General features: G+C 53.3%; 8 protein-coding genes across 8 annotated transcripts; 4 read left to right on the top strand and 4 right to left on the bottom strand.

The window, feature by feature from the left end:
• Nucleotides 1-358: 358 nt before the first annotated feature.
• On the top strand, nt 359-2098 carry CGGC5_v008677 (putative secreted lipase; the record flags this gene model as incomplete). Its single annotated transcript, XM_032027839.1, has 1 exon — nt 359-2098. One exon carries the CDS (start codon nt 359-361, stop codon nt 2096-2098), a length of 1740 nt encoding a protein of 579 aa, XP_031875844.1.
• An 84-nt stretch (nt 2099-2182) lies between these two features.
• On the bottom strand, nt 2183-4113 carry CGGC5_v008676 (Transcriptional regulatory protein moc3; the record flags this gene model as incomplete). Its single annotated transcript, XM_032027838.1, has 4 exons — nt 2183-2187; nt 2253-2265; nt 2323-3069; nt 3121-4113. 4 exons carry the CDS (start codon nt 4111-4113, stop codon nt 2183-2185), a joined length of 1758 nt encoding a protein of 585 aa, XP_031875845.1.
• A 5907-nt stretch (nt 4114-10020) lies between these two features.
• Nucleotides 10021-11551, top strand: CGGC5_v008675 (uncharacterized protein; the record flags this gene model as incomplete). The annotated part of the gene is made up of 2 exons (XM_032027834.2): nt 10021-10388; nt 10444-11551. 2 exons carry the CDS (start codon nt 10021-10023, stop codon nt 11549-11551), a joined length of 1476 nt encoding a protein of 491 aa, XP_031875825.2.
• Nucleotides 11552-11744: 193 nt separating this feature from the next.
• Nucleotides 11745-12613, bottom strand: CGGC5_v008674 (uncharacterized protein; the record flags this gene model as incomplete). The annotated part of the gene is made up of 3 exons (XM_032027833.1): nt 11745-11983; nt 12067-12243; nt 12400-12613. 3 exons carry the CDS (start codon nt 12611-12613, stop codon nt 11745-11747), a joined length of 630 nt encoding a protein of 209 aa, XP_031875826.1.
• A 1208-nt stretch (nt 12614-13821) lies between these two features.
• RFC3 (Replication factor C subunit 3) lies at nt 13822-15038 on the top strand (the record flags this gene model as incomplete). Its single annotated transcript, XM_032027832.1, has 2 exons — nt 13822-14596; nt 14644-15038. 2 exons carry the CDS (start codon nt 13822-13824, stop codon nt 15036-15038), a joined length of 1170 nt encoding a protein of 389 aa, XP_031875824.1.
• Nucleotides 15039-16088: 1050 nt separating this feature from the next.
• Nucleotides 16089-17697, bottom strand: CGGC5_v008672 (uncharacterized protein; the record flags this gene model as incomplete). Its single annotated transcript, XM_032027831.1, has 2 exons — nt 16089-16664; nt 16720-17697. 2 exons carry the CDS (start codon nt 17695-17697, stop codon nt 16089-16091), a joined length of 1554 nt encoding a protein of 517 aa, XP_031875843.1.
• Nucleotides 17698-21584: 3887 nt separating this feature from the next.
• Nucleotides 21585-22426, bottom strand: P4H10 (putative prolyl 4-hydroxylase 10; the record flags this gene model as incomplete). The annotated part of the gene is made up of 2 exons (XM_032027829.1): nt 21585-22164; nt 22224-22426. 2 exons carry the CDS (start codon nt 22424-22426, stop codon nt 21585-21587), a joined length of 783 nt encoding a protein of 260 aa, XP_031875828.1.
• A 399-nt stretch (nt 22427-22825) lies between these two features.
• pdiA-0 (Protein disulfide-isomerase) lies at nt 22826-24141 on the top strand (the record flags this gene model as incomplete). Its single annotated transcript, XM_032027828.1, has 7 exons — nt 22826-22946; nt 23000-23007; nt 23068-23075; nt 23136-23324; nt 23378-23510; nt 23625-23735; nt 23788-24141. 7 exons carry the CDS (start codon nt 22826-22828, stop codon nt 24139-24141), a joined length of 924 nt encoding a protein of 307 aa, XP_031875831.1.
• Nucleotides 24142-25386: the final 1245 nt, after the last annotated feature.

The following is a 25386-nucleotide window of genomic DNA, read 5'->3' as shown; positions in this document are numbered from 1 at the left end:
TCTTCGGGAGGCACACGATCAGCGGCCCGCCGATTGGACTTGATCCCTTCACGTGCTTGTCTTTCGCGAGACTACTCCAGTTGAGCCTCACCCCCCGCCGCGCTTGCCCTTAGTAGCCGTGGCCGAATCAGCGGGCGGAAGCACCATTGCAACGCTGTCTCTACAAGACAATGTCTTATGCGGTCGGGGAACCAGCGGCCTTGAGAGGGAGACCGCTCCTCGACCCACGACCGACGATGATGTTTCTTCTGTTGGAATACTTGGCCCTTTGCTTTGCTCAAATACGGCACGTTTCCTCTCCAAATCCAACATCGCGACACCTGTCCATCTCTAGCTACCCTTGCAACCTGCCGCCAGGATGAAGTCTTTCTCTATGTTGATACTGGCATCTTTTGTGCTTTCGCCCCTGGTTGCGGCCAACCCCGAGAACTACAAACACAGTCCACGCGCTGCCCAACCTGCCGTCGATACCGGGGCTGGCATTTTTCGTGGACGAACGTTTGGCTCTGTTGAGACATTTGCCGGTATTCCCTACGCCAAGCCGCCCATCGGTCCGCTACGGCTGAAGCCCCCTCAGAGGCTCAACGGCTCTTTAGGGACGTTCGACGCGTCTGGTACCGCTGCCGCCTGTCCACAGTTTGTGCTCTCTACCGACAGTCGCAATATCATCCTCGATGCCCTCGGATCGCTGCTCACGCTTCCGATATTCCAGCCCATCACCGGCCAGGAAGACTGTCTGACGGTGACCGTCCAACGACCAGCCGGTACTACACCAAACTCTAAGTTGCCCGTAATGTTCTGGATCTTTGGAGGAGGCTTCGAATTTGGATCGACAGCTTCTTATAACAGCGCTAGCTTTGTTCGCGATGCGATCGACTTGAAGCAGCCCTTCGTGTTCGTTGGGGTCAACTATCGTCTAGGAGGCTTCGGCTTTCTTCCCGGAAGAGAAATCCTCCAGGACGGCGCCGTGAATCTCGGGCTTCTGGATCAACGGATGGCTCTGGAATGGCTCGCGACTAATATCGATGCGTTCGGGGGTGATCCAGACAGAGTGACTATCTGGGGCGAATCAGCCGGCGCAATTTCGGTGTTCGATCAGATGGCCCTGTACGATGGCGATAACAAGTACAATGGACGACCGTTGTTTCGTGGAGCAATCATGAACTCCGGAAGTGTTGTCCCAGCAGACCCTGTTGATTGCCCCAAAGGGCAGCTTGTCTACGATACTGTGGCGCGAGCTGCTGGTTGTTCTGATTTTGTCAATACACTGGAGTGTCTTCGATCCGTTAGCTACGAAACTTTCCTGAAAGCGGCTGCTTCTGTACCGAGTATTCTGTCGTTCGAATCGCTCGCCTCCGCATACGTCCCAAGACCGGATGGTGTCGTTCTAAGAGATAGTCCCGACATTCTGGCTAGGGATGGGCGGTACGCGGCTGTGCCCATGATCATCGGGAACCAAGAGGATGAGGGCACGCTTTTTGCCCTATTTCAGCCTACAGTCGCGACAACTTCCCAACTAGTCGACTACTTGTCCGATCTTTACTTCCACAACGCGTCTAGAGACCAATTAAATACCCTTGTCAGCACCTACGATCGCCGGATTTCGTCGGGGAGTCCGTTCAGAACAGGTATCCTGAACGAAATCTACCCTGGATTCAAACGAAGAGCGGCCATTCTGGGCGATCTCGTATTTACACTAGCTCGACGCTCGTGTTTGTACGCAGCCAAGACAAGATATCCTTCTGTTCCGGTTTGGTCGTATCTCAATAGCTACAGCTACGGAACTCCTCTTCTAGGCACTTTTCACGCGTCGGACATCGTGCAGGTTTTTCTCGGGGTATTGCCGACGTTTGCGAGGCAAAGTACGAGGACGTACTATCTCAACTTTCTGTACAATCAGGATCCCAACATCGGCACAGGCGGCTACGCGAAGTGGCCAGAGTGGAGCGAGGATCACCAGCTTCTTTGGTTCTTCAGCGATCGCACGCAGTACTTGAAAGATGACTTCCGTGGCGACAGCTTCAATCTTATCTACAATGACATGGCATCGCTGCACTTCCGGGACAACTCAACAACCTTGCCTCGGTGGACGCTATGAAAATCCCAGCCGTGGACAGCAAAATAGTGGTCTAGAAAAGAACGAAGCCCATTCACATCGCAAAAGGGGTATGATTCTTCAACGCTAAGCTATGTACGTAAATGAAGATAAGTGTCAGGGCAGTAACTGTTGGCTGGGTCTGGTTCCGGCGCACCTAGCATAATTTGCTGTTTTTGTTAGCTGGCTTGTCACAGCAAACTTTGGGGGAAACCCGTGATTCTTACCTTTGAAAAAACATCGGCTTGGCGGATGCCCATCTCTTCTGCAATCTTTGCAAGACGGGCCTTGACGTACATGCGCTGCCTTCTGGTGGCAAATCGGCTCGAACCAGTTGCCAAAAGTGGCCACATACAAGAGATGCCGGCTAGACCCTTGGGCATCTCTGACGTCCCACAGGGAAAATACGGGGTGCTGAGGGCATCACCCGTCCACCCGAAGAAGTACGGTGTGCTCGAGATGATGTCTGCGACTTGCTCCTTGCCAATCTTATTGGCGTCGATGTACTCCTTGGTCAAGGTGTGATCGCTCGGTGCGCATACCCACGCGATGCAACGAACGATGACTTGGTTAAGCAGCAACCTAGAGACGTGGGTGTTGATGTGCTTTCCTGCAGCCCAAACGTTAGGATAATCGTAAATAGGCCCGGGGAACGCTGAAACAAGGCCAATCTTGTCATCAGGCACGTCAATCGCGGAGCCCGAGATGCCCTTTCTCCAAGCTGGCGGACACTTGTCGAACCACATCCCTAGTTCGTCGTCCATTTTCCGAGCTCGTTGGAGCAGCTTCAGAGCTTTGTCGATTTTGTCGGTTGTCCTCGCGCCTTTCAGCAGACTGTCGGCTTCCGCACGAATCATTGTAGTCTGGAGGTTCAAGACGAGAGCCTGGTGACCGACGGTATCGCAGACTGCTTGCCGCGCCCACCACGTCAAATCTTCCAGCGAAATGTTTGCAAAGAATGTGTATTGTCGGACCTGAGTGTGTCAGCAAAAGGGGCATAAAGCTTTTCACGTAAGAGAACCTACCGATGTGGCTCGCACAAATTCAAACATGCTCAACCCCACCCCAGTCGCTGTCTGCTGAGGTCCGCGGAGCTTCACAATAGCTGTTGCTCCCGAGATGTGCTTCTTGAATCCCGACATTTCCACGTCGTCTGACACCAGACCTTCATAAAACGCAAGCAAGATTGCAGACGCAAGAGTCGTGTCTTGTCTCACAGCAACCTTGTCTTGCATTGCTCGCGTCAAATCTTCGAGTGCTTTGCTGTAATGGAGATGTGCCATCGAAAATAGTCGTCTCGAATTTGGTCTTCCTGCCAAAGCTGCCATTGACACTGCGGAAAATGCCGATTGTAGCGGAGAATACTGGTAACTCGGGATATTCAACAACGGGAGCACGAATGTGAGGATTCCTCTGCCCACACCAGTCGGAGGCGCGAGCACGTAGTTCGCGAGGAAGAAGCAGGTAGCCTGTTGGTCGAGCGGTGTCTGCAACGTTTGCGGCATCCCATAAGTCCCACCTTCCAATTCCTTGAAAGACACAAACGTATCTGGTGCCTGGTTACTGATGTACGAAAGCGAAGACGCGTAGGACATGGATGGTGATACGTCGGAAGACCCCGAAGACATAGAGTGTCGGTCGAACCAGTCGTCTTCGGGGATGGCGACAATTTGCTGTTTTCGAGGCGGTGGTGGTGCCGGCGGCGTCCATTCCTGTACCTTCGCCTTGCTCTGGCTCTGGATCTGGCTCTGACTCTGGCTGTGACTTGGACTTTCATTCTCCGCGTCCTGTTCCGTTGCGCGTCCTTCCCTTATGGCTTTCCTCAAAGCTGCCGACTTGGCTTTTCGAATAGTTGATTGCGTCTCATCGCGGAGATTGATCTCGAATGCGTCGCGATACCCAGGACACACTCTCTTTGATTTTGCGCACTTCAAGCAAAACGGCTTGGTCTCGTCACATTTGATTCTCCTCGCTCGGCAGAGCTTGCATGCCCTGCTCGGGTGTCCCGTGTTGACCATGTTTCTGTTTGGGCGATGCAGTATGCAATGGTACCGTGGTAACGCGCGTCTCTGTGTCCGTCTTCGCGCGTGGGGTTGAGGAAGATGGAAAGTCTTCTGTGCAGTGGCCCCAACTTTCCAATGCCGGTCGACGTGTGCTGGTTTAGTTTTGACAGACCGTGTGTCATGTGGGCGAAACCCCTATCAAAGTAGGAAATTCTGGGAGGAATAAGGAGGCGGACGTGCTTCCCTACGGCAATAAAAGGAAAATGGGTACCCAGGGCCAGACATGTGTCAGAGCGGCCGAGGACGCTTGTAGCTGTGGACTGCGTGGGAACCGGCGGATCTGTCCCCCTCGTGGGCAGAAGAAGATGGAAGAAGCCGCAAGTGAACGATGATATGTTTCAACTCTAAAACCACTGCCCCGCTTGTTTTGTTGGTGGTATTCTGCTGATTGAGAGAGACATCGCCGGGTTACATGGCACCTGCGATGACGTTGCGAGTCATGGTTGGGGGAGAATTGGAGAAGCTTGAGGTGTAGGAGGAGCAGAAGACAGCTCGATCAAAGCATACAACTGAATGATGTGCTGGCGGATGAAGGGGGGAGGGGACATGAAGGGAGGCTATGGCAGATGAGCCCACCTCATGTCTGTTCGGCGTGCCGTCGAACCCGGCCTGTCGAACCTTGGGTTGGGAAGCTGTCAACGCAGTTCGGCATACGTCCCCGTCGGCGGTCATTGCGAGTGCGAATTGTTGTTGACAAGATGCGAGAGAGGAACATCAGACGAAACGGTAAGCCCAAGCGTCGCTCCTAACTGAGAGCGTGAAACCGGAATTCCATGCGAAGACGATAGGTGTTTCTGAAACCTGGTCACCTATTAACCAACGCAACAGACCACCGTTTTAGGAAAGGCGCCTTTCGTATGGACGCTTTCTAGAAGCCTTCCGGTTTGGAACGGCGGACGAGCGGCACTTATTCTCTGGAATCACGCTGGGAGCGGAACGTGTTATTCCCAATTCTATGGATTCTAGGAAGGTGACGTTTTATTTTTGATTTGAAGATCTTCGCAGGGGGGACATTAGAGGGAAGTTCCGTCCTATTCCTGTGCTTCCCTCCACAAGTGTCGTAGGATTAGCGTGCCGGCTGTCAGCAACTCGTTTCTCAACAGACTTGGCAGTTTGTGTGTCACAAATCACTAGTGACGCGCCGACAATAGAGCTAACGGCTGCCGCATTAGTAGCTCAGGTGCCCAGTCCTTTTGTCTTATGTTCAAGACTGAAGCGCTCAGTCTTTGGCCGTCTCTTGGGCCAAAACCACCCATCGGGGTTAAGCTCGTGCAGCTGCCGGCCTAGAACGGCAATCATCTTTCGTCTCGTTAGTCGCGATGAAGCGTTCGCATCCCGAATAAGATTTTCGCCCAACGGCGGCGATGGGAGAAAAAGATGATGAGATGCTCTGCGTTTAATGCTGGTCGGCGGCCGAATACGGCTTCACGTGTTCGGGATGTTATTCGGCATTTTCGGGTTGGCCCGAGGCAGGAGCGGCAGTGGTCATATTCTCAGACCTTCAGACTGCGTACTTACGTGAGATGACGGAACTTCCTTAAAGTCAGAGTCAGTTGCTGTCGGTTTCGCCGATTCATCTGATGGTGCTGTTTGTTGACGCGTTCGAACCCACAAGAACTGACAGACATGACAAGATACATAACCTACTCGGTCTCGGCACAGATAACCAGAAAAACAGTTGCCGGGCTTGTCAGGCAGAATAATTCTGCGAGGACAATCCGAGAATCCCGAATCCCTTCTCAGTCTGCGGTGGATGCCACAAAGTTCACCCCGTGGTGAGCAACTGAAAAAGCCGACTCTTCGAGACTAGCGATACCAATTCCGCTTCAGGATTTCGTTTGCAGGCAGATGCCACTGCCGTCTTTGGCATCGGAAAATCCGTAGGCTCCAACTCGGTATCGCATTGTACAAAGAATGGACACATCCAGTGATCACACCGGCTGTGACCAACGCATCGAAAGGATACTGGACAAATCGCGTACCATCTTGGACGTCTTGAGATAATGCGTCGAAATGATCTTTCAAAGCATGTAATTTCGTACTAGTATTGTAGGATAGCTACGAAATGGCCAGGCCGGTCAACGCTGCGTCTTCCAAGACACAAATGTTTGTGACTTACCGCTCGGGTTGTTGTCCCAAAACATTTGATAAATCGCTGAAGCTATCGCGACTCGTCCTTTTCGCTCAGAAGGGAAGCATAGTGTTGGATACAGTCTCGAATGAATCACCAAGTCTGGAAACAAGCGTGGCTGTGGCTATTCCTGCCTTTGTGCGGGATCTGCCGGAAGGCCATTACCCATGTCAATTATGGTGATGGTGTGGTGCCTTCTGAGACCAGATACCAGGATCAGGGTTCGACGCGATCTGCCCTTCTGAACACAAGGTCGGGGAGAAAGACTGAACATGTCAATCCAAACTACATGATATGCCTAGGATGCTGTTAGTGAGCCTCGTCAGTACGCAAGGCCTCCAGGTTCAGCAGTTTTCCCGGCCCGCTGGATCCTCATACTCGTTCCCAACGACATATGTGTTGAAGTCATTCCGTCTCCACTGGATAGATGTTCGGCCGGTTCGAGGCAGCCTCAGCTGCGCAATCTTTCGAAACCCGCTCCGCCTTACATCAGTCCGGGGCTGACTGTCTCAGGCGTACGTAAAAGCGGAATTCGGACTCGAGAAGTGGACTCGACAGCGGGAGCAAGCCACGCTGATGGCAGATGTCGGACCCTGACGTTTCTTCTCCATTGTCCGGGGTAACCTTAGACGGGTCTGTCCAGGTGTTTTTCTGCCGCAGGAGTTCCCAGAGGTCTTGTCGGAATGTGGGCTATTGCCAGGATAACCTGAGTCCGATTGCTTCCGATGAATGGGCCATAGTTTGGCTCTGGCTGTCCCCCTCGCATGGCATGTGTATCACTTAGGCACTCTAACTCTATACCTGGCTCGGGTTACAAGTCCTCACCGCTTCCCCAGATCATTCTGTGAACCCCTCCACGGGCCGCCCAGGAGGGCTGACAGGAGTTTGTGCGGAGATGTCAAAGATGTTCCAAAATCCGAAGAGAAATCTGATGTCTTGTACAACACTTTCAAGTATCGTAGTGCGAAACCGAAAGCGTTGGTAGAGAGGTATTGGGCCGATCCGCGTCAGGATCAGGGGGCCTTAATGGGCGATCATATTACGGAGTGGCAGCAATCCCACCCTCTCCCGGCATATGCGCGGGCCTTGCAGCACAAGGTGCAATGGCCACCTTGCGATCCTACACGCGGCGTGATTTAAGCTTGAAGCTAGCGAGAAGCAGATCGCCGCAGGCATGGTGTTGTGATTCTCATCGCCAGTGGATGTTTACAGGTGTGTTCACTTCCGGTGGGAGATAATTGTTCACCGAGACCGACGCATGATGCGGCTGAGGTAACAGAGTAAAAGACGTATGCAACGGCCGAGAAGCAAATCCGATATCCGCGGCCAAAGAAAGATCCAACCCCGCCTTTGAAAAGTCTCAGACAGCGGGATTCGATTCATCATTCATGGCTTCGGGATCATCGCCAGTCCTTGACAAGTATGCAGGGCAGCGTTCGTGCCTGCAGTAGATGCACATTACGCAATTGGCCCCAGAGAGCTCGGACAACATGGCAAGACGTTTCTGCAAGATTGGCTCCTGCTTCAGTAGTTTTTCTCCCTATCAATCAACACACCTTGCGTGGTGGTTTTTGGAGGGTGTAGGCGAAGCTCATAGCTTTGAGTCCATTCCCTGCTTAGATCGTGGAGCTGCTGGCTCTCTGAAAGGCGAATCGCATTGCATGTCGGGCGTCTAAATGGATCGAAACACTGGCCATCTGCTTACGATTACCACAACAGGTGGATGATGGGGAGAATCGGGAGCCACCAGAGAGGAGCCACACGGTGGAACGGAAGATAGATCGTACCCAAGAAGACGGGCCGTAGACAGGACATCAGCCGCAACAGCCGCAATGATCGGGCTCGCATTCCTCGCACTATCCGAGACTCTTTTGACAATAGGGGAGACGACCGTTGTGGACTCGAGTCAAAATGACAGCAACTTACCGCATCAGGCTGACAGTCCCGTCAGAATGGGTCGCATTGGCTCGCAACCTCCATGGGTGCGAACAGACGCCCCAGACAGCCAGGACACATGCAGAGACAGCCCGGCGACAGGCAGGACAAGCACACGACAGTTCAGCAAAGACGGGATGAAAAGTGAGCTTTTGAGCTGATTACCCCTTTGGTGGCAAGTCGTTGCGATTAGAAGAGGCTGGAGCCCGCGCCTCTGCTCCCGAAGTGGAAATGGTTCGACGTTCCCCAACGGCTCCTGAAACGGTTTGGCGCCGAACCTCCTCCTTCGACCTGCCTCAGTGGGAAACTCGGCGGAAAGTCTAGAGTCAACTTCTACTCCTAATACCGGCCCGCCGCTGAGGCGCTGTTCCATCGTCGTACTTGAGTGGCATCGATGGGTCTGCGAGAGGGTGGGATGAAGAGAAGAGGGAGAAGGATGGAGCGCCAAAAGGCTGATGAGATGGGATCGAAATGGCTCTAATAAGGGTGTCACTGGCACTTTGCGCCAGTCTACATTTTTGCAGTTTTGGACAAAAAAGAAAACGAACAAGAGCACCACTAGCTAACGAAACGACTCCAATCCAAAGCCTCATCAGTAACGATTTATTGCTTCCACAAGCGAGCACGCTGAGAAAATTGCCAGTCAATCAACTCAGATCAAGCAAATACAGGTCCCATTTACGACATACGTGCTGTCGTCATAGCCTTACAGCCTCAACAGCCCTACAACGATCCGTATTCGCCTGGCTTCAGCCCCACGACTACTCTACCCATTCCGGTATACCCATCGCACTTTTGCCAGTCCGGTCGACCGAATTCTCTTCCATCACTACCTACCTCCTTTTGAGCCCTTTCAGCTGGACCTGTCTACTACTACGAGGAGGACCCGCTTACTGCTTTGGTGCATTCACTTCGTCATCACAGATGAGGCGCCATGCAGCACCGGGTTCAGTTACCATCGACCATTAGGAACACGCATACCGGCACATAGACACTGGGTTCCATATTCTCTCACCTGAGACCCTGCCTGTCCGTTCTTGTTTTGCTTCTGCAATCCTCCTTCCTTTCCCATCGATCCCAACTCCGACTGTCTCCACAATCCAGCCGTTCTTCCGCATCCCTGATTCAGGCAACCGAACGGGAACTACGGACGGGAACGTCTCGTATTACACGCAACCATGGCTGGCATTGCCGAGTTATTATCTGCTGTGTCCCCTTTCCTCGCACAAGGGTTTAATCTTGCTCAGCAAGGTGCAAGACCAGCAGACGCATCGACATCCAGACCTGCATTGATTCCAGCTGCACTTTCACCAGCAACCTCGAGAGCCTTCGTCGCGCCGGCCGTAGCAACAGTAGCTGGTTCTAGCCCTAATGGTGCACCGTTACCTGCTGTGCAGAACCAACCTCCGCAAGTCATCGTCGAAACAAACTACATCATCTATACGACGGTAAAGACACTTCCGCCCGCCATCGTAACTGTCACACAAACACAACAACCTCCGCCTCCTCCTCCTCCTCCTCCAGTACCACCGCCGCCCCCAAAAGAGCCACCATCACCTCCTCGACCTCCTAATGCAGTCCCTCTTGCCGCCAATCCCGATTCAATAGCAGCGCCTATTCTTTTGTCACAGTCCTCAGTAACTCCAAAGACAACTCCTCAGCTCGCAGCTGCATCACCAGTACCTCAACCTCCTCCGGCGCCTGGACTTGTCCCTCCTCCTGCTCAAGAGTCATCCTCGCCTCCAGCGACTACCCTAATAAACCAAACCCCCCCACCTCCGGTGCTCGCTCCCGTCATGAGCAGCCCTGGTTCAGGAAGAGGTGGAGGGCCGCCGCCGAATCCGCAGGCTCAGGCTGGCCCGCCTGCTGGAGGTCCTCCAATGGGACCTCCTGATCCAGCCAACGGAGCTTTCCCGGGTGGCGTACCAACAAAGAATCTTGACCTCCCTGTCACAATCATGTTCATGCTTCTGTTCATGCTAGGGGCATATGTCCATATCAGCATCTACAGAGCTAACGCGAAGCGAGGACATAAGTTTTTGATCTCGGATATCATTTTCGATTTTTGTATGCTCCGGACTGTGACCTGTATTTTTCGAATTACATGGTCAATTGTCACAACACGTGGTGTCATTCTTGTGGCGCTGATCACCGAGAACGGCGGGTGAGTACTCACTTTGTCACTGAGATGAGTGAGAATATGACTAACAAAATGTTAGTGCTGCGCTGCTCTTTGCAGTAAACATCTTTTTTGCCCAGCGCCTGCTCCGTTCCATACACCCAAAAGCGGGATGGTGTACTGCAGCTAGCCAGACGTTCCTACTGTTGCTATTTTCTGTGCCAGTCTTCATCCTATTCAATGGCGTCAACTTGATCATCAGCTTCTTTAGCGTTGGCAATCTTGATCGGCTTGAAGCGACAGATGATCTGATCAAGTTCGGGTCTGGATACAACATGTTCCTTGCCGCCTTTCCGGTGATTGTGGTAGCAGGATGTCTTTGTATCCCGGGACCCGAACCGGAAAAGTTTGGTACAGGATCGATGCGTGTCAAGGTCGCATTGCTTTTCTGTGGCTCATTTCTCCTGATGGCTGGACATGCCATTCGTGTTTATGCTTTGGTTAACAAGGAGCCGCCTGGAACGGACAGTGTCATCTATGGCAAGGCGGTCTTCTACACGACGGGCTTCTTATTCGAGCTGCTTGTTGTGGCTGTATATGCATTCGGCAGAGTTGACCTACGATTTCATGTTCCGAACGGTGCCAGTGGACCAGGAGACTATTCCGGCGACAGAGACAAGGGCAACTACTCTGTTGAAGAGATCGAGCGCCTCATCGATGATCTTGATGTTCCACATCAAATCATGCGCGAGAGGAAGGGCCCGGAAGACATGGAGATGGTGTTCGCAATTTTCTTCGCAGCCAAGAAGGAGGAGGACGAAAAGAAGGACCTTAAAGACGGCTCTTCGGATGATGCCACCGTGGTGGCTGGCGGCGACTCGGAGAATGGGTCACGTCCAGGACAGACGCCTCTCCCGGAGAGACCCAGGAGAATCACTAGGCGGCAAACACTCATCGACGCCTTCCGACCACCGCCTCCACGTCCTGAGCGTGAGCCCACGATGTATCCGGACATTACGGACTTCTATGTTCAGATGGATGACGGGAGGACTCCCCGACGCCCTATGAGGCCGTCCATGTACTCTTCAATGGAGACGGGCCAGGGGTATAACAACTCCCGGCCGGATCAGCGAGTCCAGCAGTACTGGGGTGCCTCGCCTCCGTATGGAAACGAGAAGGAGGCGATGAAAAATGTAGACTTGAGATGAAAAGTCCAAAGAGAAAAGCGAAGCATTGGAGCGATAGCGAGCGAATGAAATCGAAGTCCGTTTGGGCTTCCGTCTGATGTATACTAGCCACAGAACGTACCCTCCGTGTGGGGAGCTACACGCCGGGCACTTTGGCACATAGCTCAGAACAGAATGGTTTACGGAAAACAGCCACGCGGATTCCGGAGTCGATCTATGCTTGTGCAGAAACTTGTACTTTCGCTGGTCTCACCATAGGAACCATGAGTGAAGCCTTGCCCGCACTGCCGCGAACAACATACCCGACGCGTTCGTAGAGCGGCACGACATCCTGGTCGGAGTCGAGGTACATCCGATAACCCAGCTGATCCGCAATTTCGGAGGCGTGTTGGAGGAGTGCGAGAGCACAACCTCTCCGCTTGTGAGCAGGGTCCGTCATGATCAATTCAAAGTCTACCGGTCCTTGTCATTAGCATTCATACCCTGTTTGAACTGAATGTGTGGGGTGAGGTGTGGGGTGAGTTTCATGAACTTACAGACGTGTGCGTCTTTTCCCATGTTCTGGTCATGTTGAAGGGCCATGTCGGTGAAGAATTGATCGAGAAGCTCATCCTTCTGGCCTGCATTCGCGGCAGGCCAGCGCTTCCGCCAGGACCAGGTTCCGTTGTCCTCGGGACGGATAATCCACACAAGGGACGATGCGACGACTTCACCTGTGACGGACTGCTGTCAGTCTTTGGAGATGTACCTGTTGGCGGGCACTCGGCATCCCCAGTCTCCCGCGTTTGCGGGGTGGGTTGCGGGAAGGAAGCGGGAGCGGGAGCGGGATTCGGAGATGGGGCAAGTGGATATCCCGTAGATCCGCGTACCTTCATCGTTTCTTATCACGTAGACTTGACCCTCTTGGCTATGGTTCTCTTTGGAACGCATGAACATCTCATACGCCTTGGTCATGTAGTCTCGTCCAAACTCATTTTGAGGAAACAGGGTCTGGAAAAACTCATCATTGAAAGACTTGAGGAATAATTCGGCGAGCGCGGGCGCGTCCTGAATCCGGGCAGCCTCTACTACGGGAGTGGCCATTGTAATCTGAGGTTACCGCGGATGGCGTGGAAAGCAAGAATGAGATGGGACGAGGAGTTGACGAGTAAGACCCTCGGTTTTCGAGGTGCGAGCGAACTGTGTATAAGCAGTGAGACGGTTCGGGTGGGAGAAATGAGATGAAAGGCGGTGGGAGGATGGGCGGGAGTTGACATAAACTTTTTTCCCTTTGAATATTTGGTGTCCCGTCGGCCAGGGGTTCTGCGAGGCCGAGCCCGACTCCGCCATTTACACAATTGAGGGACCAAAGCCTTGGTTTTACAGGGTTCAATGGGCCTTGAGTGGTAACTTTGTGGCGGATGTGACATCGTGACACCTTGGCCTAGGTCCCCCCAACTACAAGCAAGCTATGAACGGCTCTTACTCGGTCCGCGTTCAACCGAACTATTCAATTGAGTGTTGAGGATACGAGCATTGCGAAAAAGGAAGCTGCACCTGTCCGCTGGTGCCGAGCTTCAATCCTACAGGATGGGGTATGAGGTGAGATTCTTGAAGGGGTGAAGAGCAATGGCATCCATACCTCAAAGTGGGGGAACTCGTAAACGTCCCGTGGCATTGTCTCTCCGATGTTCATACATCGTTTACGTAATGAGGATTACGACGTGGAACTGTGAGCTCTCTGATGAATGACTATCGAAATCCCGCTGGTGAGACCGCTACTCATGATATAGCACTAGCATGTCTTCCAACTCAACCACGGCACCCCCTAGGTTTCAAACATGCGGAAGTTTAGGTAAGCAGGAAGAGCTTCAACATGCCAGAAAGCACGTAGTTCCATATGTCCACACATTTGACACCAGTATTTTGTCCTAAAGTCTTGAGATATAATGAAGGAAGAGTTGTACACTTGGAACGCCGATGAGCGATTCCACAGGTGGACAATGACGTGAAGTATGCCTTGGGCGACTGAAACTGCGCTTGACGTGACATGATGCTGTGCAAAGTGCCCATGACAGTGCGAATAGTATGGTGTTTACTCAAGCGCGCGCACGGTCGTGGTAGGTGGGACCAGCACTTTAAGTGGTCACGTGCGCGCCAATTCCCTAACGCGTCGCAACGCGTCTCATGCTTCAATTGCATCACGCACCAAATCGCCCAGCTACGTCCGTAGGTACGGTGGTCTCCTTTGCTGTACTCGCTCGACACCCCCGGACCTCCAAATTGACCATCTTCCATCTCAAATTGTCGCCATGTCCGACTACGAAGATGAAATGGACGTCGACGCTCCGGCGTCCAAAGACATCACCTTCTCGTCCGACGCCAAGCAGGGCAAACGCAGCGCCGCCAACCTCCCCGTCGAAGCCGAAGACAGCTTGCCTTGGGTCGAAAAGTACCGTCCGGTCAACCTGAACGACGTCTCGGGCCACCAAGACATCCTCGCCACGATAAACAAGTTTGTGGACTCCAACCGCCTCCCCCACCTCCTCCTCTACGGGCCCCCGGGAACGGGCAAGACCTCCACGATCCTCGCCCTCGCCCGACGCATCTACGGCGCCGAGAACATGCGCCAGATGGTCCTCGAGCTTAACGCCTCCGACGACCGTGGTATCGACGTCGTGCGCGAGCAGATCAAGACTTTTGCCTCGACAAAGCAGATCTTCACCCTCGGCCCCGCCGCCAAGGCCGGCGGCATGGCGTCGTACAAGCTCATCATCCTCGATGAAGCCGACGCCATGACCAACACGGCCCAGATGGCTCTTCGCCGCATCATGGAAAAGTACACGGTCAACACGCGGTTCTGCATCATCGCAAACTACTCCCACAAGCTGTCGCCCGCGCTGCTGTCGCGATGCACGCGGTTCAGGTTCAGCCCGTTGAAGGAGCGGGATATCAGGGTGCTGGTGGACAAGGTCATTGAGGAGGAGCACGTCAAAATCATGTCCGAGGCGACAGAGGCGCTGGTAAAGCTGAGCAAAGGAGACATGAGACGGGCGCTGAACGTGCTTCAGGCCTGCCATGCATCAAGTAAGCAGTAGCGTGCAACGGTATCCTTCGCAAGCTAACATGTCAAGGTACACCACTCCGGACCAAGGACGAGCCCAAGGTCCCCGACAGCGAGATCGTCAGAGAGACAATCACGACCGAGACGATATACAACTGCATCGCCGCCCCGCAGCCCGATGCCATCCAAGAGATCCTCGACACCCTCCTGAGCACAACCGACGTGACTACTTGTTTGACGACCATCAACTCGCTCAAGGTGTCGCGGGGCCTGGCGCTGGCGGACATTATCACGGCGGTTTCGGAGCAGCTGGCCACGTTGGAGGTCAAGCCAGAGGTGATGATCAAGTGGCTTGACGGGCTGGCGGACATTGAGCACCGCGTTGCGGGTGGAGGCAGCGAAGCCGTGCAGACGGGTGCCGTGGTCGGCGTCATTCGCAGCGGCGCAGAGTTGATGAGCAAATAAGGCCAAATATTACAGGGATGGAGACAGGAAGAAAAAAGCAAAACAAGGAATAGATAATTCATGATGTTATGATCACCACCATGATTGCGTTCGTTCCGTCGTCATTCTTTCTCAGATTGAATCAGTGCCGCATCAAACCCCCGCAACTTCTTTCCTAGTGATCAGCATTCCAGCCAGCGGAAGCCAGAAATAGCACACAGAATGCCGGATGAACCGTCGTTTCAGAGTCAACAGCGGGCGAGCAGAGAGTCGTGTGCAAGGTTGTACCATCTCGGTCGCGGCCGCCTTGTCTAGTGTCTCAAGGCCTGAGTCAAGAAAGTCGCCGGTTGCCATCTGAAACCTTCGCTCTTTGCCGGTCAGCAGGGAGAGCTCACACGTCAAGTCGAACGACAGGCAGCACGCACGCACGCAGAAAGGAAGGACATGGTAGAATGAGGATATGATATGCGAATCGGAATATATGTACGTAAGATAGTAAATCGGTACCCAAAAGAGCTTTTCTATCAGGAGCATCGGCGTCTGGCGCCCAGCTGAACGAACCCGGCCCCCTCCCTGCTCCAGTCTGCTAGCCAAAGACACCGTCTCCAATAAAAACAAAAGTCTTTCCAATGTGAACGCCAGAGCATTTCCAAGAACTCTTGCCGCCGTCTTCGTAATAGTTGTACATACAGAAAATAAAACACACATACACACACGCTTGGGCTGGGAAATTCTATATGCCGAGCCGGGTGGCTTTTTTTTTCGTCGTCGATCGGTTTCTTTGACGGAAACCGTAATGCGAGACCAGGGAAATTCAGAATTGGGGAAGAAACCGTTTTCTTTCCCCCTGCCGTTTCCAAGACAGTCCGCTTTGGTGTATCCAAGACATTGGCGCCCTGAGACATGGTATAGGGACCCACGTGAAACATACGTCACGTCTCAAGCCTTGGATGGCAGTCGTAACTTCGCAGTCGTCTCTCGAATCTGCCAATCTGAGCCCATCGTCGTCGAACCTCACGAATGATCTCCGGCGACAATCGGCGTACGTCTCGTTCGTCGAGTTTTGATCTCTCAGACATCGGGCCACTTGACGGGTCCGCACTCGCCTTGCTTCTCGATCCAGGAGTTGATCTTGCGAACGTCCCAGCCGGACATGCGGCGCTTCTCCTCCTGGGATTCTTTCCGGACAGGGTGGCCAAGCTTGAAGGCCCAGCTGAAGCCGCAGACGCCGTCCCTGTATTGGAAGGAGAAGCAGTTCTGATCGGCTTCGCATGCCTTGCGGCATTGGCCAAAGGACTTGTGCGCTTCCTTCTCTTCGGGCGACAGGTCGTCCAGCTTGGCACGGCTAAGCTGTGTATCGTCGTGCTTGTTGGCTGCCTCGTCGAGGTAGAATCGATCGTCGGCAAGGTTGTCCCAATCGGCGCGCTCGGGGATCATCTTCGGGGCGAAGAATCGGTGGTAAATGTCCTTGATGCGCATGACAGGGGGCGGACTCGGCAGGCTTGGGTCGGCGTAGCGCTCGTGTTCGAATTCCCAAAAGGTCGAAATCTCCTCGGCGTTCATGTGGTGCATTGTGACGATGGGGTGGCACCAGTGCGTCGGTCCGTAGGGGAGCGTGAAGGGCTTCTCGCCGTTGATCGTGGGCCACTGCGACGGGTTAGAAGGTTGCGCGCGCGCTTGAAACCGGGAAGTCAATACTTACCACATTATGAACGTCCACGTCCGCGTTTTCCTTCATGGCGAGGGCGAAGATGTAGTCACCACAGCACTCCTTACTGGCGCGGACGTCCCACTGGTTTCCGACCTTTTCCTTGCCAGCAATCATGTCGCGATGGGCAGCCTGAGAGATGATGTAGCCGGAGCCACCGTGGCCAAAGATGAAGTTGCGAATCATAGTCACACTGCCGAGATAGTGCTTGTTCTCGGGGTTGAGCTTCTTAAGCCACTGAACAAGCGTGGGCCACAGGACGTAGGTGTCGGCGTCGATGTAGACGTACCAGTCGTAGTTGGGGCGCATGTGATATGTCTTCTCGGCGATGTGGACGTTCTTGTACTTGTCGAGGTTCCATCCCTCATCCTTGGACACGGCAAGCTTGTTGCAGCTCTGCTGGTCGGCTTGGCAGGCCTTCTGGCGGCGGTAGAGGTCAAAGTCCTTGTTGCCGTCCATGGCCTCTGGCAGGACGCTGTCGAGACTGTCACGGATGTGGTAGTTGGCGATGGTCTGGTCGAGGTCGGAGAAGATGAAGAACTCGGGCAAGCACTTGAGCATTGTCATGAGCTGAGTCGGAACCTTGTCGAAGGACTCGGTAGCGCCCGTTTTCATGATGACGAGAATGTTGCTCGTGTCGGGGAAGGTGTCACAGATGGGATCGTGAGGACGGTAAGGGATGTCTTGGTTCGTCACGTTGTGCTGCGCTTGGCGGTCATCTTCGGCGCTGGGCTTGTCGGGCTTGCCTCCGGGAGGCGGCGGGCCGGGTGGGGGAGGACGCCCTCCGGGACCGGCGCTTGGTGAACTTCCTGGCGGACCTGGTGGAGGAGGCGGGCCATGGCCTTGTTGGAATGGATGGTAGTTGGGACCCTCGATGGCCCAGTCGGCGCCGAGTCTCCGCGAGGAAATGAGGAAGACGACGGCGGTGACGGTGACGAGCGCCAGGACGGTGAGGGCACGGCGGGATAACATTTTGGATGCGAGTATGGGATTTACAAAACCGTCATGCCGTCTTTGGGTCAATCCCATGATCTGTCTGTGTCGCCCAGGGTCTAGGACGGTGTACCGACGGGAACGACGGGCACAACGGAGGTCGGTGGTGCAAGTCGATCGGTCGGTCGCGGGAAGCGCTGCGTGAGACAGGAGGTATCGCGGCAGGTACTATGTATGGCGCCGGACAGCGAGCGTGAGGTATCGGGTCGTACTCGTGGCGCGCGCGATCGCAATCGGAGAGGGACGTTGGAGAGGAGGAAGAGAAAGTTCGAGGGACGTCGAGGGCAAAAAGAACAGCAAAGCCAAAAGAGAGGACGGATGGATGACGGAGACAAGAAGAAGACAGGGTGCCCCGGACAAGGAGTGCGGCCGAGCTCGAGATGCGTGGAGGAGGAAACGGGCCGTCGCAAGTGGATTGATTGGAGCTGAACCAACCTTGCTTGCGAGGGAGAGAGTGAGCAAGGAAGAGGGTACCCAGCCAAAGTGACGAAGAGGCGGAAGCGAAGGAAGAGAAAAAGAGGATGACACGCAGGAACTGAGACGGTTTGGATGGCAGGCAGGCAGGCACGGCAGGCAGCCGCTTGGAGATGAAAAAAGAGCCACCAAAGCCAAGGCCTGCGCTAGAATAAAAAGGACCGGGGCGGCGGGACTGGAGTTTTGGATGGCGTGGGGAGCTATCACTGCATGTGTAGAGTGTAGAGGGAGAACTTGAGAAGGGGGAGTGGACGGGCCAAACGGCAGGATACTTTGGTTTAGTGTTTAGCTTCAGCTGCCTACCCAGGTATATCACCGTACTGGATGCTTCGGTCCCGCTGTCCGTTCGGGTTTGCCTTCGAAACGGACCTAAGTAGGTATCCAGCTTCACATTGACGCGTTGAGCCAGGCGCGCGCATTGATGGGAACAGGCAGGGACCGGGGGCCAAGAATTGACGATGTCGATGCTCCGTGGTTGATACACGGACGTTACTATGTAGGCCTCAAGGACTCTCTGTAGAGAGAGAGTGAGAGGTGAGAGTGAGACCCCCACCACGAATACTCACAGTGTTGGAGGTAAAGGAGCTTGGGAAACTTTGAATTCAATGTTAACTTTTAAGTGGGGACCATCTCAAGTGCCTGCACTTCCTATGCGGTTTTCTCTCGCTTGGCATCAAGGAGGGAAAGAGCCATGCTCGGGATGGGCCAATGGGCAAGCCACAGAGAAGCTTGGCGGCCTAAAACTGCCAACACGAGCAGGGCGGGAAAGGCACTGCACTGTGGACTGTGGGCATGTGGACACCCCGATGGAAAAAGAAGGACCACTGTGACCTTCGCCTGGCAGGTACGTACCGACAGGGGCGACGGTGCTTGTGCTGGATTGGCGCCGTTTGGTTGGCTCGCGACGGTAAGGCGAGCTCGGTTAATTACGGACAGACGGCGAGACGGCAGGCGCGATGGATGGAAAGTGTACAAGTACGGTGCAATCTGCCAATACGACACGACACAGGCACCCAAAGTAAGGGAACATAAGGTACCTAGGCTGGCAATTCGCCTCAACTTGACAGACCGGACAATGGGACTGATGCAGAAGGAGAAGCGCGCCGCCGCACCGTCTGTCAGACGAACCCCTCCCTCTACCTACTGCGTAAAATCTAGAAGATGAGCATGTGCATTCGCGACAGGTGTACTCTGTAGCGTTCCATTGCTTTCACCAACGGCTACACAACGCCGTGTAGCCCCAACCCAACCCAACCCAAGCCCGCGCCGTTTGACTCTCCTTTGTGCCCCCCCTTGCGTTTCCATGCCGTATCCTCGCACCAACTTCCTTTTGATCTGTAGCCTCCCGAAAGCCAAGCCGACCGACCAACGGCGCCAAACGACATCACGCTGCACTGCACTGCACTGCAAATGGAAAACGGCAAAAGGAGAGAAACCCCCATGCCTATTCGTACCTACGGTCCCTACGGCAGGATGTCTGCTACAAAGCGCCCAGAAAAACAGAGTCTCGACAAGTCCCCGAGTGAAGTCAAGCTTTTTTAGCTTTCTCTTTCTCGTTTCGCTTCTTGTTGCTGCTGCTGCCGTTTTCCCAGTTTCCCATCAACTATGGATGATCTTGCTTAGGTACTAGCCTCTAGCCTAGGTAGTCAACCATGTTCCCTCGTTACCTCTTGAGTACTAGGTGGTTTGAAGGTGCAGCAGTGAGTCCCTGTCGCTCCACCATGACGCCACTCTGTGAGTTCGCACCTGCTGAAAAGGAAACTGCCTTCAGTGCCCCTGAAAATGCGCCTATCCTCATCCTGACTGCACCCGCGAAATTGCCACAGATTCGTCGCGCCTGTCTCAATCAACTCTAAACTCCAGTCTTCATTCGCGCCCAAAACCTTGGAAAAGAAGTATGGATACGCAGTACATAATCCAAACTCTTGACAACTCGTTTATAGCAGTGGGTCGCTTCGCAGTCTGCCGCCTCATGAGCTGGCAGCTGACATTCAGCTGCTCTGCGCCAGCCTGCTTTGCCACGCGAATCCGGGCGGAAGGCGCCTCCCCCCCCCCCATTTTTGGATCTCGGCTGCGGGATTCCGCCATCTTCTGCTATCTCTGGCTGTCCACGTCCAGAGCACCTCTTCTTCTTCCAATCCCCAAGCCAAGAGCATGTCAACCACAGACTAGTCTTGTCGGACACATTTTCATGTCCACTACCTAGTTACCGCGTAGCCACCTTCCTAGCCCATAAATGTGTCCACCAGACTTGTCTTTGATGCAGATGGCCCCGTTTCCCCATCGCCTGAGTCGGGTTCCGCGGCCGCTTCATCACCCAGCATCCTGGTCGACCGCCGTCCCGTCGCAGCCACCCGGCCTGGCTACGACTCCAATCTCGACGCCGATTCATCCGTTTCAATCCCGAATTTCCCTCGCGGATATCTCACTTTATTTGACTTCAAGCCGCCCCATTGCCATCATACTCGGGTCCTACCTCATCTCCCGAGCCCGCCCGCCACTCGTTGCCAATCAGAATGCTCATCCGCTCTCGTACTCAATGCTCCTTTGCGTACTGCTGCCACTATCCTCATTAAATTTCAGAATCCGGCCGGTCCACCATGGGCCGCAACACTCTGTCATCAGCTGCTTAAGCTGCATGTCTGTGGCTGTTTGAAGGGAACAAGCTACAAATTGCCGCTCTCGTCGCATTAGATAAAGAATTCTAGCTTGACTTAATGCGCCTGCATGAAACTTCCCGTTTTGAGCTGCCAGGTTCATCTCATCTTCCCAGCAGCTCGGGTTGCATAACCCCGCATCGACGCCATCCCACGTCTATTGATACGTCTCTCAACTTCTTCTTAGTTTGTTCCTTCTCCCGCCATGGTACAATGTTTCGAGCCACCAGGCAGCTTGTGTGTTAAAATACAGCACGTTGGCCAATCTTGTTACGCTTGAAGCCGGCAATCGCTTTTGGTTTTGGTAACAGCACCGCCTGGCCTCCATGTTATCATGTTGCTCTCGTTGTCATCGCTTGGACTCCCTTAGGATGTTAGGCAGTTATGTGACGATTTTGTTGATAGAGGTTTGTCCGGGGCATTGTGGATAACTTCTACAGAAAGTGTCTTCTACCTACGCGCCAGACGCTCCTTCCTGATCTCCGATGAGATGATGTGGTAGAAGCTGTACATCCGTTGAAACACACAAATTACGGAAACCTCCATACAAGTGCAAGCGCAAAAGTAGAAGCCGCTGTTAACAACGCTTGAAATGGGGTCTCCCCAGGTTCAAGTTATTATTTTCACTAGAGATGATTGTTTACATGATCTTACTCTGCTCCGCCACCCGACGAATGACATTTTGGTTCCTTGCCATTACGGATACATAAATGGAAATTATTTACCAGGTTGCGGTTATTCTTCTCCTCGGAGTTCCTTGCTAAGAGGCGCCTGTCGCGTCCAAATGTTCATGCCAACCTTCTGCCCACTGGTCACAGGCAGCCCGGCGTGCAGATTTCGCTGGTCTCCAGTGCCATCCCACAAAAGATTCTCCCAGTACACAAAATTGCCTTCCACCGGACGGAACGTCACCCCATTCTCCCAAGGCTCGTCGCAGTCGATAAATTCGCACCACCGTTCGTCGTGAGGGGCATCTAACATGGGGAAGTTGGTTCCCCCGCCCGTCACATTGACAACAGAGACATATCCAAAGAAGGACGATATCCGATTCCCGCCCTGATATGCCGTGGTGTGCTTGGGATCTGTGAACCAGTCGGTGTGGAAGTGATACCGCTGGCCCTGCCCATACTTGACTAGTTGCAGGGGTTCAATGTGACTCTTGGGCATGCTGTAGCCTTGGAACGCGATGGCACGGTCCTCGATACAGCGAACGACATCATCTCGCCATAGAGCTGTGCTCTGCGAGGTGCGGACTTGATGGGTTGTCTTTCCACCGGCTGCGTCGATGACGCCGGAGTGGGTGAAGGTCTCGCTTCTATGGATTGTCAGCGGGTTGGCAGGCAAGCATTGGATTAGATATCTCGGTTCACTCACCCAAGCTCCAGGAGATGTTTTCGTTCGGCCGGTGTAACGAAATCTGGGATGTAAATGACCAGTGGCGATTTCGAGACGATGTGCATCTTGTATGGTGGATGAGTGCATTGGTAGTTGGTCATTGGCTTCTGCTCGTCTCCGACAACTGGGGTTGCCAGTGCTGCCACGAGGGCCAACGTTTTTGCTGCTGCTAGGAACCCCATCTCGCTCACTTCGACGTATCAGAATATGGAAAGTGGTGTTCGGGAGTGGGAGTCTCACGTTATCCCTTTTATCAATCATTCAAGCCAACAGCTAAAGTCGGATGACGGATCCGATGGAGGAGCTGATGAAACTCAATGTGTTTTGGGGCTGGCGTTCACAGGCTGGTGGCTTTACTCTCTGAGCAAGTCGGAGGCTAGTTCAGGGGCTTCCTTGTCTGATCTTCGTGGCTCAAGGGGTGAAAACGGCGCGATTATGGGGCGGCGGCCCCCAAAGCACTGGGGTAATCCCCCGGAACGCGTTGGAACCTGAAGCTCCCCCGAGCTCTTTTTCAACGTCGTCTGGTTTTTCATTCTCTTCTCAGTCATTGACGAGGTGACACGGGATCCAATTCTTTTATAATGTTTTTGAACACAGTCGGTTTGGTGCTAGGCGCTGCACAACTCGTGCCTTGTTGGAAATTCGCGACCGCGGACGAGTTTCGCAGTGCCTTAACGGGGAACCAAGACACGTTGGTTGCTTGTGAGTGCATCATCCCTGATCTGGCCCCAAACATGAGTTCTGACCTGTCCCAGTCGTTGCAGTGAGCTCTTCTCTTGGATTTGATAACTACTACAGAAACCCGTTTTCTGATCTACATTAGCCTTCAAGGTATGGCCTGCCATTGTCAGGAAGACGACGCCGAACACATTGTACTGATTCGTATTGCAGCGCCGCAAGCGACAGCCTCGAACCCCAATGGGCAGAGGTTCATCAAGAACACCCGAACGCCATCGCAGTCGACTGTCTCCACGACCATTCTCTCTGCGATGAGACTGATCTAGCGTCTTTCCCAGCCATCAGACTGTATCTTAAAGACGGCAGCATGCAAAGATACCGCGGGCCCCGCAGGACTAAAGAGTATTTGTCCCATTTTGAAATCTGAGGGATTCATGGCTAAAGGTTACCGACAGTATCACGGCTTTTGTGAAGAGATTGTCGCGTCCAGTAATCACATATGTCACGCAAAATGCTGCAAGTGACTTCTCAAAGAGCGACAATGTTGTTCTCGTCGCCAGACTGGCGAATAACGACGACAGTCTGCGAGTAAGGTTTGACAATTTAGCAAAGCATTACCATGACCGATATTCATTTGGTGTGGTGCAAGGTTCAGATACATCGTCTAGCGTGAGCTGCCATAACAATCTTGACAGCCTCCAGTTCAATGCAAACGACCTTTCGGCAGTTGATGCGTTACAGTCGCTCATCCGTCAGTGCTCCACGCCTCTCGTGGCACAGCTCACGCGGAGGAACGAGATGGAACACTTTAGTGTAAGTTTTCACAGTCGAGACATGTATCTGAGTGGGCTCTTACTGCTACCAGGCTGGCAAATCGCTTGTATACTTCTTTGCCTCTGACCACGAGCGACGGGAAGAGTATTCCAGCGACATCAGACAGCTCGCAAGAAACTTTCGGGAGTACCTCAACTTTGTTACTGTGGACTCTAGCGAGTATTCCGACATGCTATTAGGGCTAGGACTTCCAAAAGACGTATCTGAAGCATTGGCGCTTCAGAACTCCCAAACTGGACAGATTTTCCCGTACATTGGCAAACTTGACACCAAAAGCGTGGAAAGTTTCATTGTCGATATTTCCGAGGGCAACGTCCAGCCTTGGGATGGTCAGTCGCCAGTGGCAGAGCAGGATGGGGTCCAGAGTGTGCATAATGAATTGTAGGCATTAGCTGCCAGCTCTAAATATCTCCGGCCATAATTTAAGCTGGAAGCCTCAACGAAGTAGACAGAATTCGAGATGTCGAATAACAGCATACTAGTTTTCCATACGTTGCGATGCGAACCTCGGCAGAACCAGATCATGTCGCCCACTCAAGTTCGTAGTAGGTGGGGGCGTCAGCGTGGCAGGTTACTGTTACGACCCGACAGGCATGACACGTTGGAACAGCCCCGCCTGGCATCTCGGCGGCTAACGCAGAACATATGTAAGCAGTAACACAGGTGTAACCAGGAACCATCGGGGAAGGAAGAACTATGGTACAGGTCACGTGACTTCGGGAACAGCACGGATACAGGGCAAAGATGGATATGTTGGATATGTCCGCTATCCCAGCTATCCATGGATATGTTGGATAGCACGGATATCCTACATAGCCACCACAGGAGATACTGTGCAGAACTTGTATATAGTATGACCTGAGCCTGGCTCATGGTCAGACTTCCATAGCTCTTCAGCAATCAACTTAGTATTCATCCTCACGGATACTCTCAGCTTACCTTCACTGCGAATTACTTGTTGAGCCTAAGACTGATCACCTTAGCCTCTGACGACCGATCTACTATCAGCCTACGACCTACGACTCAGACCACGACCTCAGTGAACTGTTATAACGTGTCAATCCCCAGCTTCTGTTAGCAGACCCTACTGTCGGATAGCTGACCGTAACATAGAAGTATTAGCTAAGAAGGGAGTATAAAATAGTTAACTAAGCTAGGCCCAAGGCCTAAATCCTAGCCTAAATCCTATCTTTACGTAAGGGATTAGCTATACTACTTTATAGCTAGCTACGCCTAGCGCTCATAGCTAGATTAATCAAGCCACTTCACGCACAGGTCGTCGCGACTAATTACTGCACAGTTCCCATCTGACTCATCCAAACATTTAGTGCTTCAGAGCAAAAGGCCAAAAGTTATCTTTACCCTCCGTCACCATGAAAGATTTAGACCAAACCGCCTGTCAAAATGGAACAATGCCGGTATGACATGATCCTTCCAATGTCGATTCTCTGCAGTCACTGCCAGGCGATCCCTCTCAACGACGACCAACTCAGCAGTCATGGAACAGTAGCAGCAGATGGGTCACAGTATCTTGACTTTGACAGCGAGTGTGAATCTTTCGAGATTCCGATTAACTGGCATTTCGAAATCAGTTGGCCATCACTCGAACAACTCCATGCTCGTCTGCAAA

The sequence above is a fragment of the Colletotrichum fructicola genome, assembly GCF_000319635.2.
Source record: "Colletotrichum fructicola Nara gc5 chromosome Unknown KSG_Nara_v1_contig05, whole genome shotgun sequence".
Lineage (NCBI taxonomy): Eukaryota > Fungi > Ascomycota > Sordariomycetes > Glomerellales > Glomerellaceae > Colletotrichum > Colletotrichum fructicola.
This window is presented reverse-complemented; position numbering and strand designations above follow the sequence as displayed.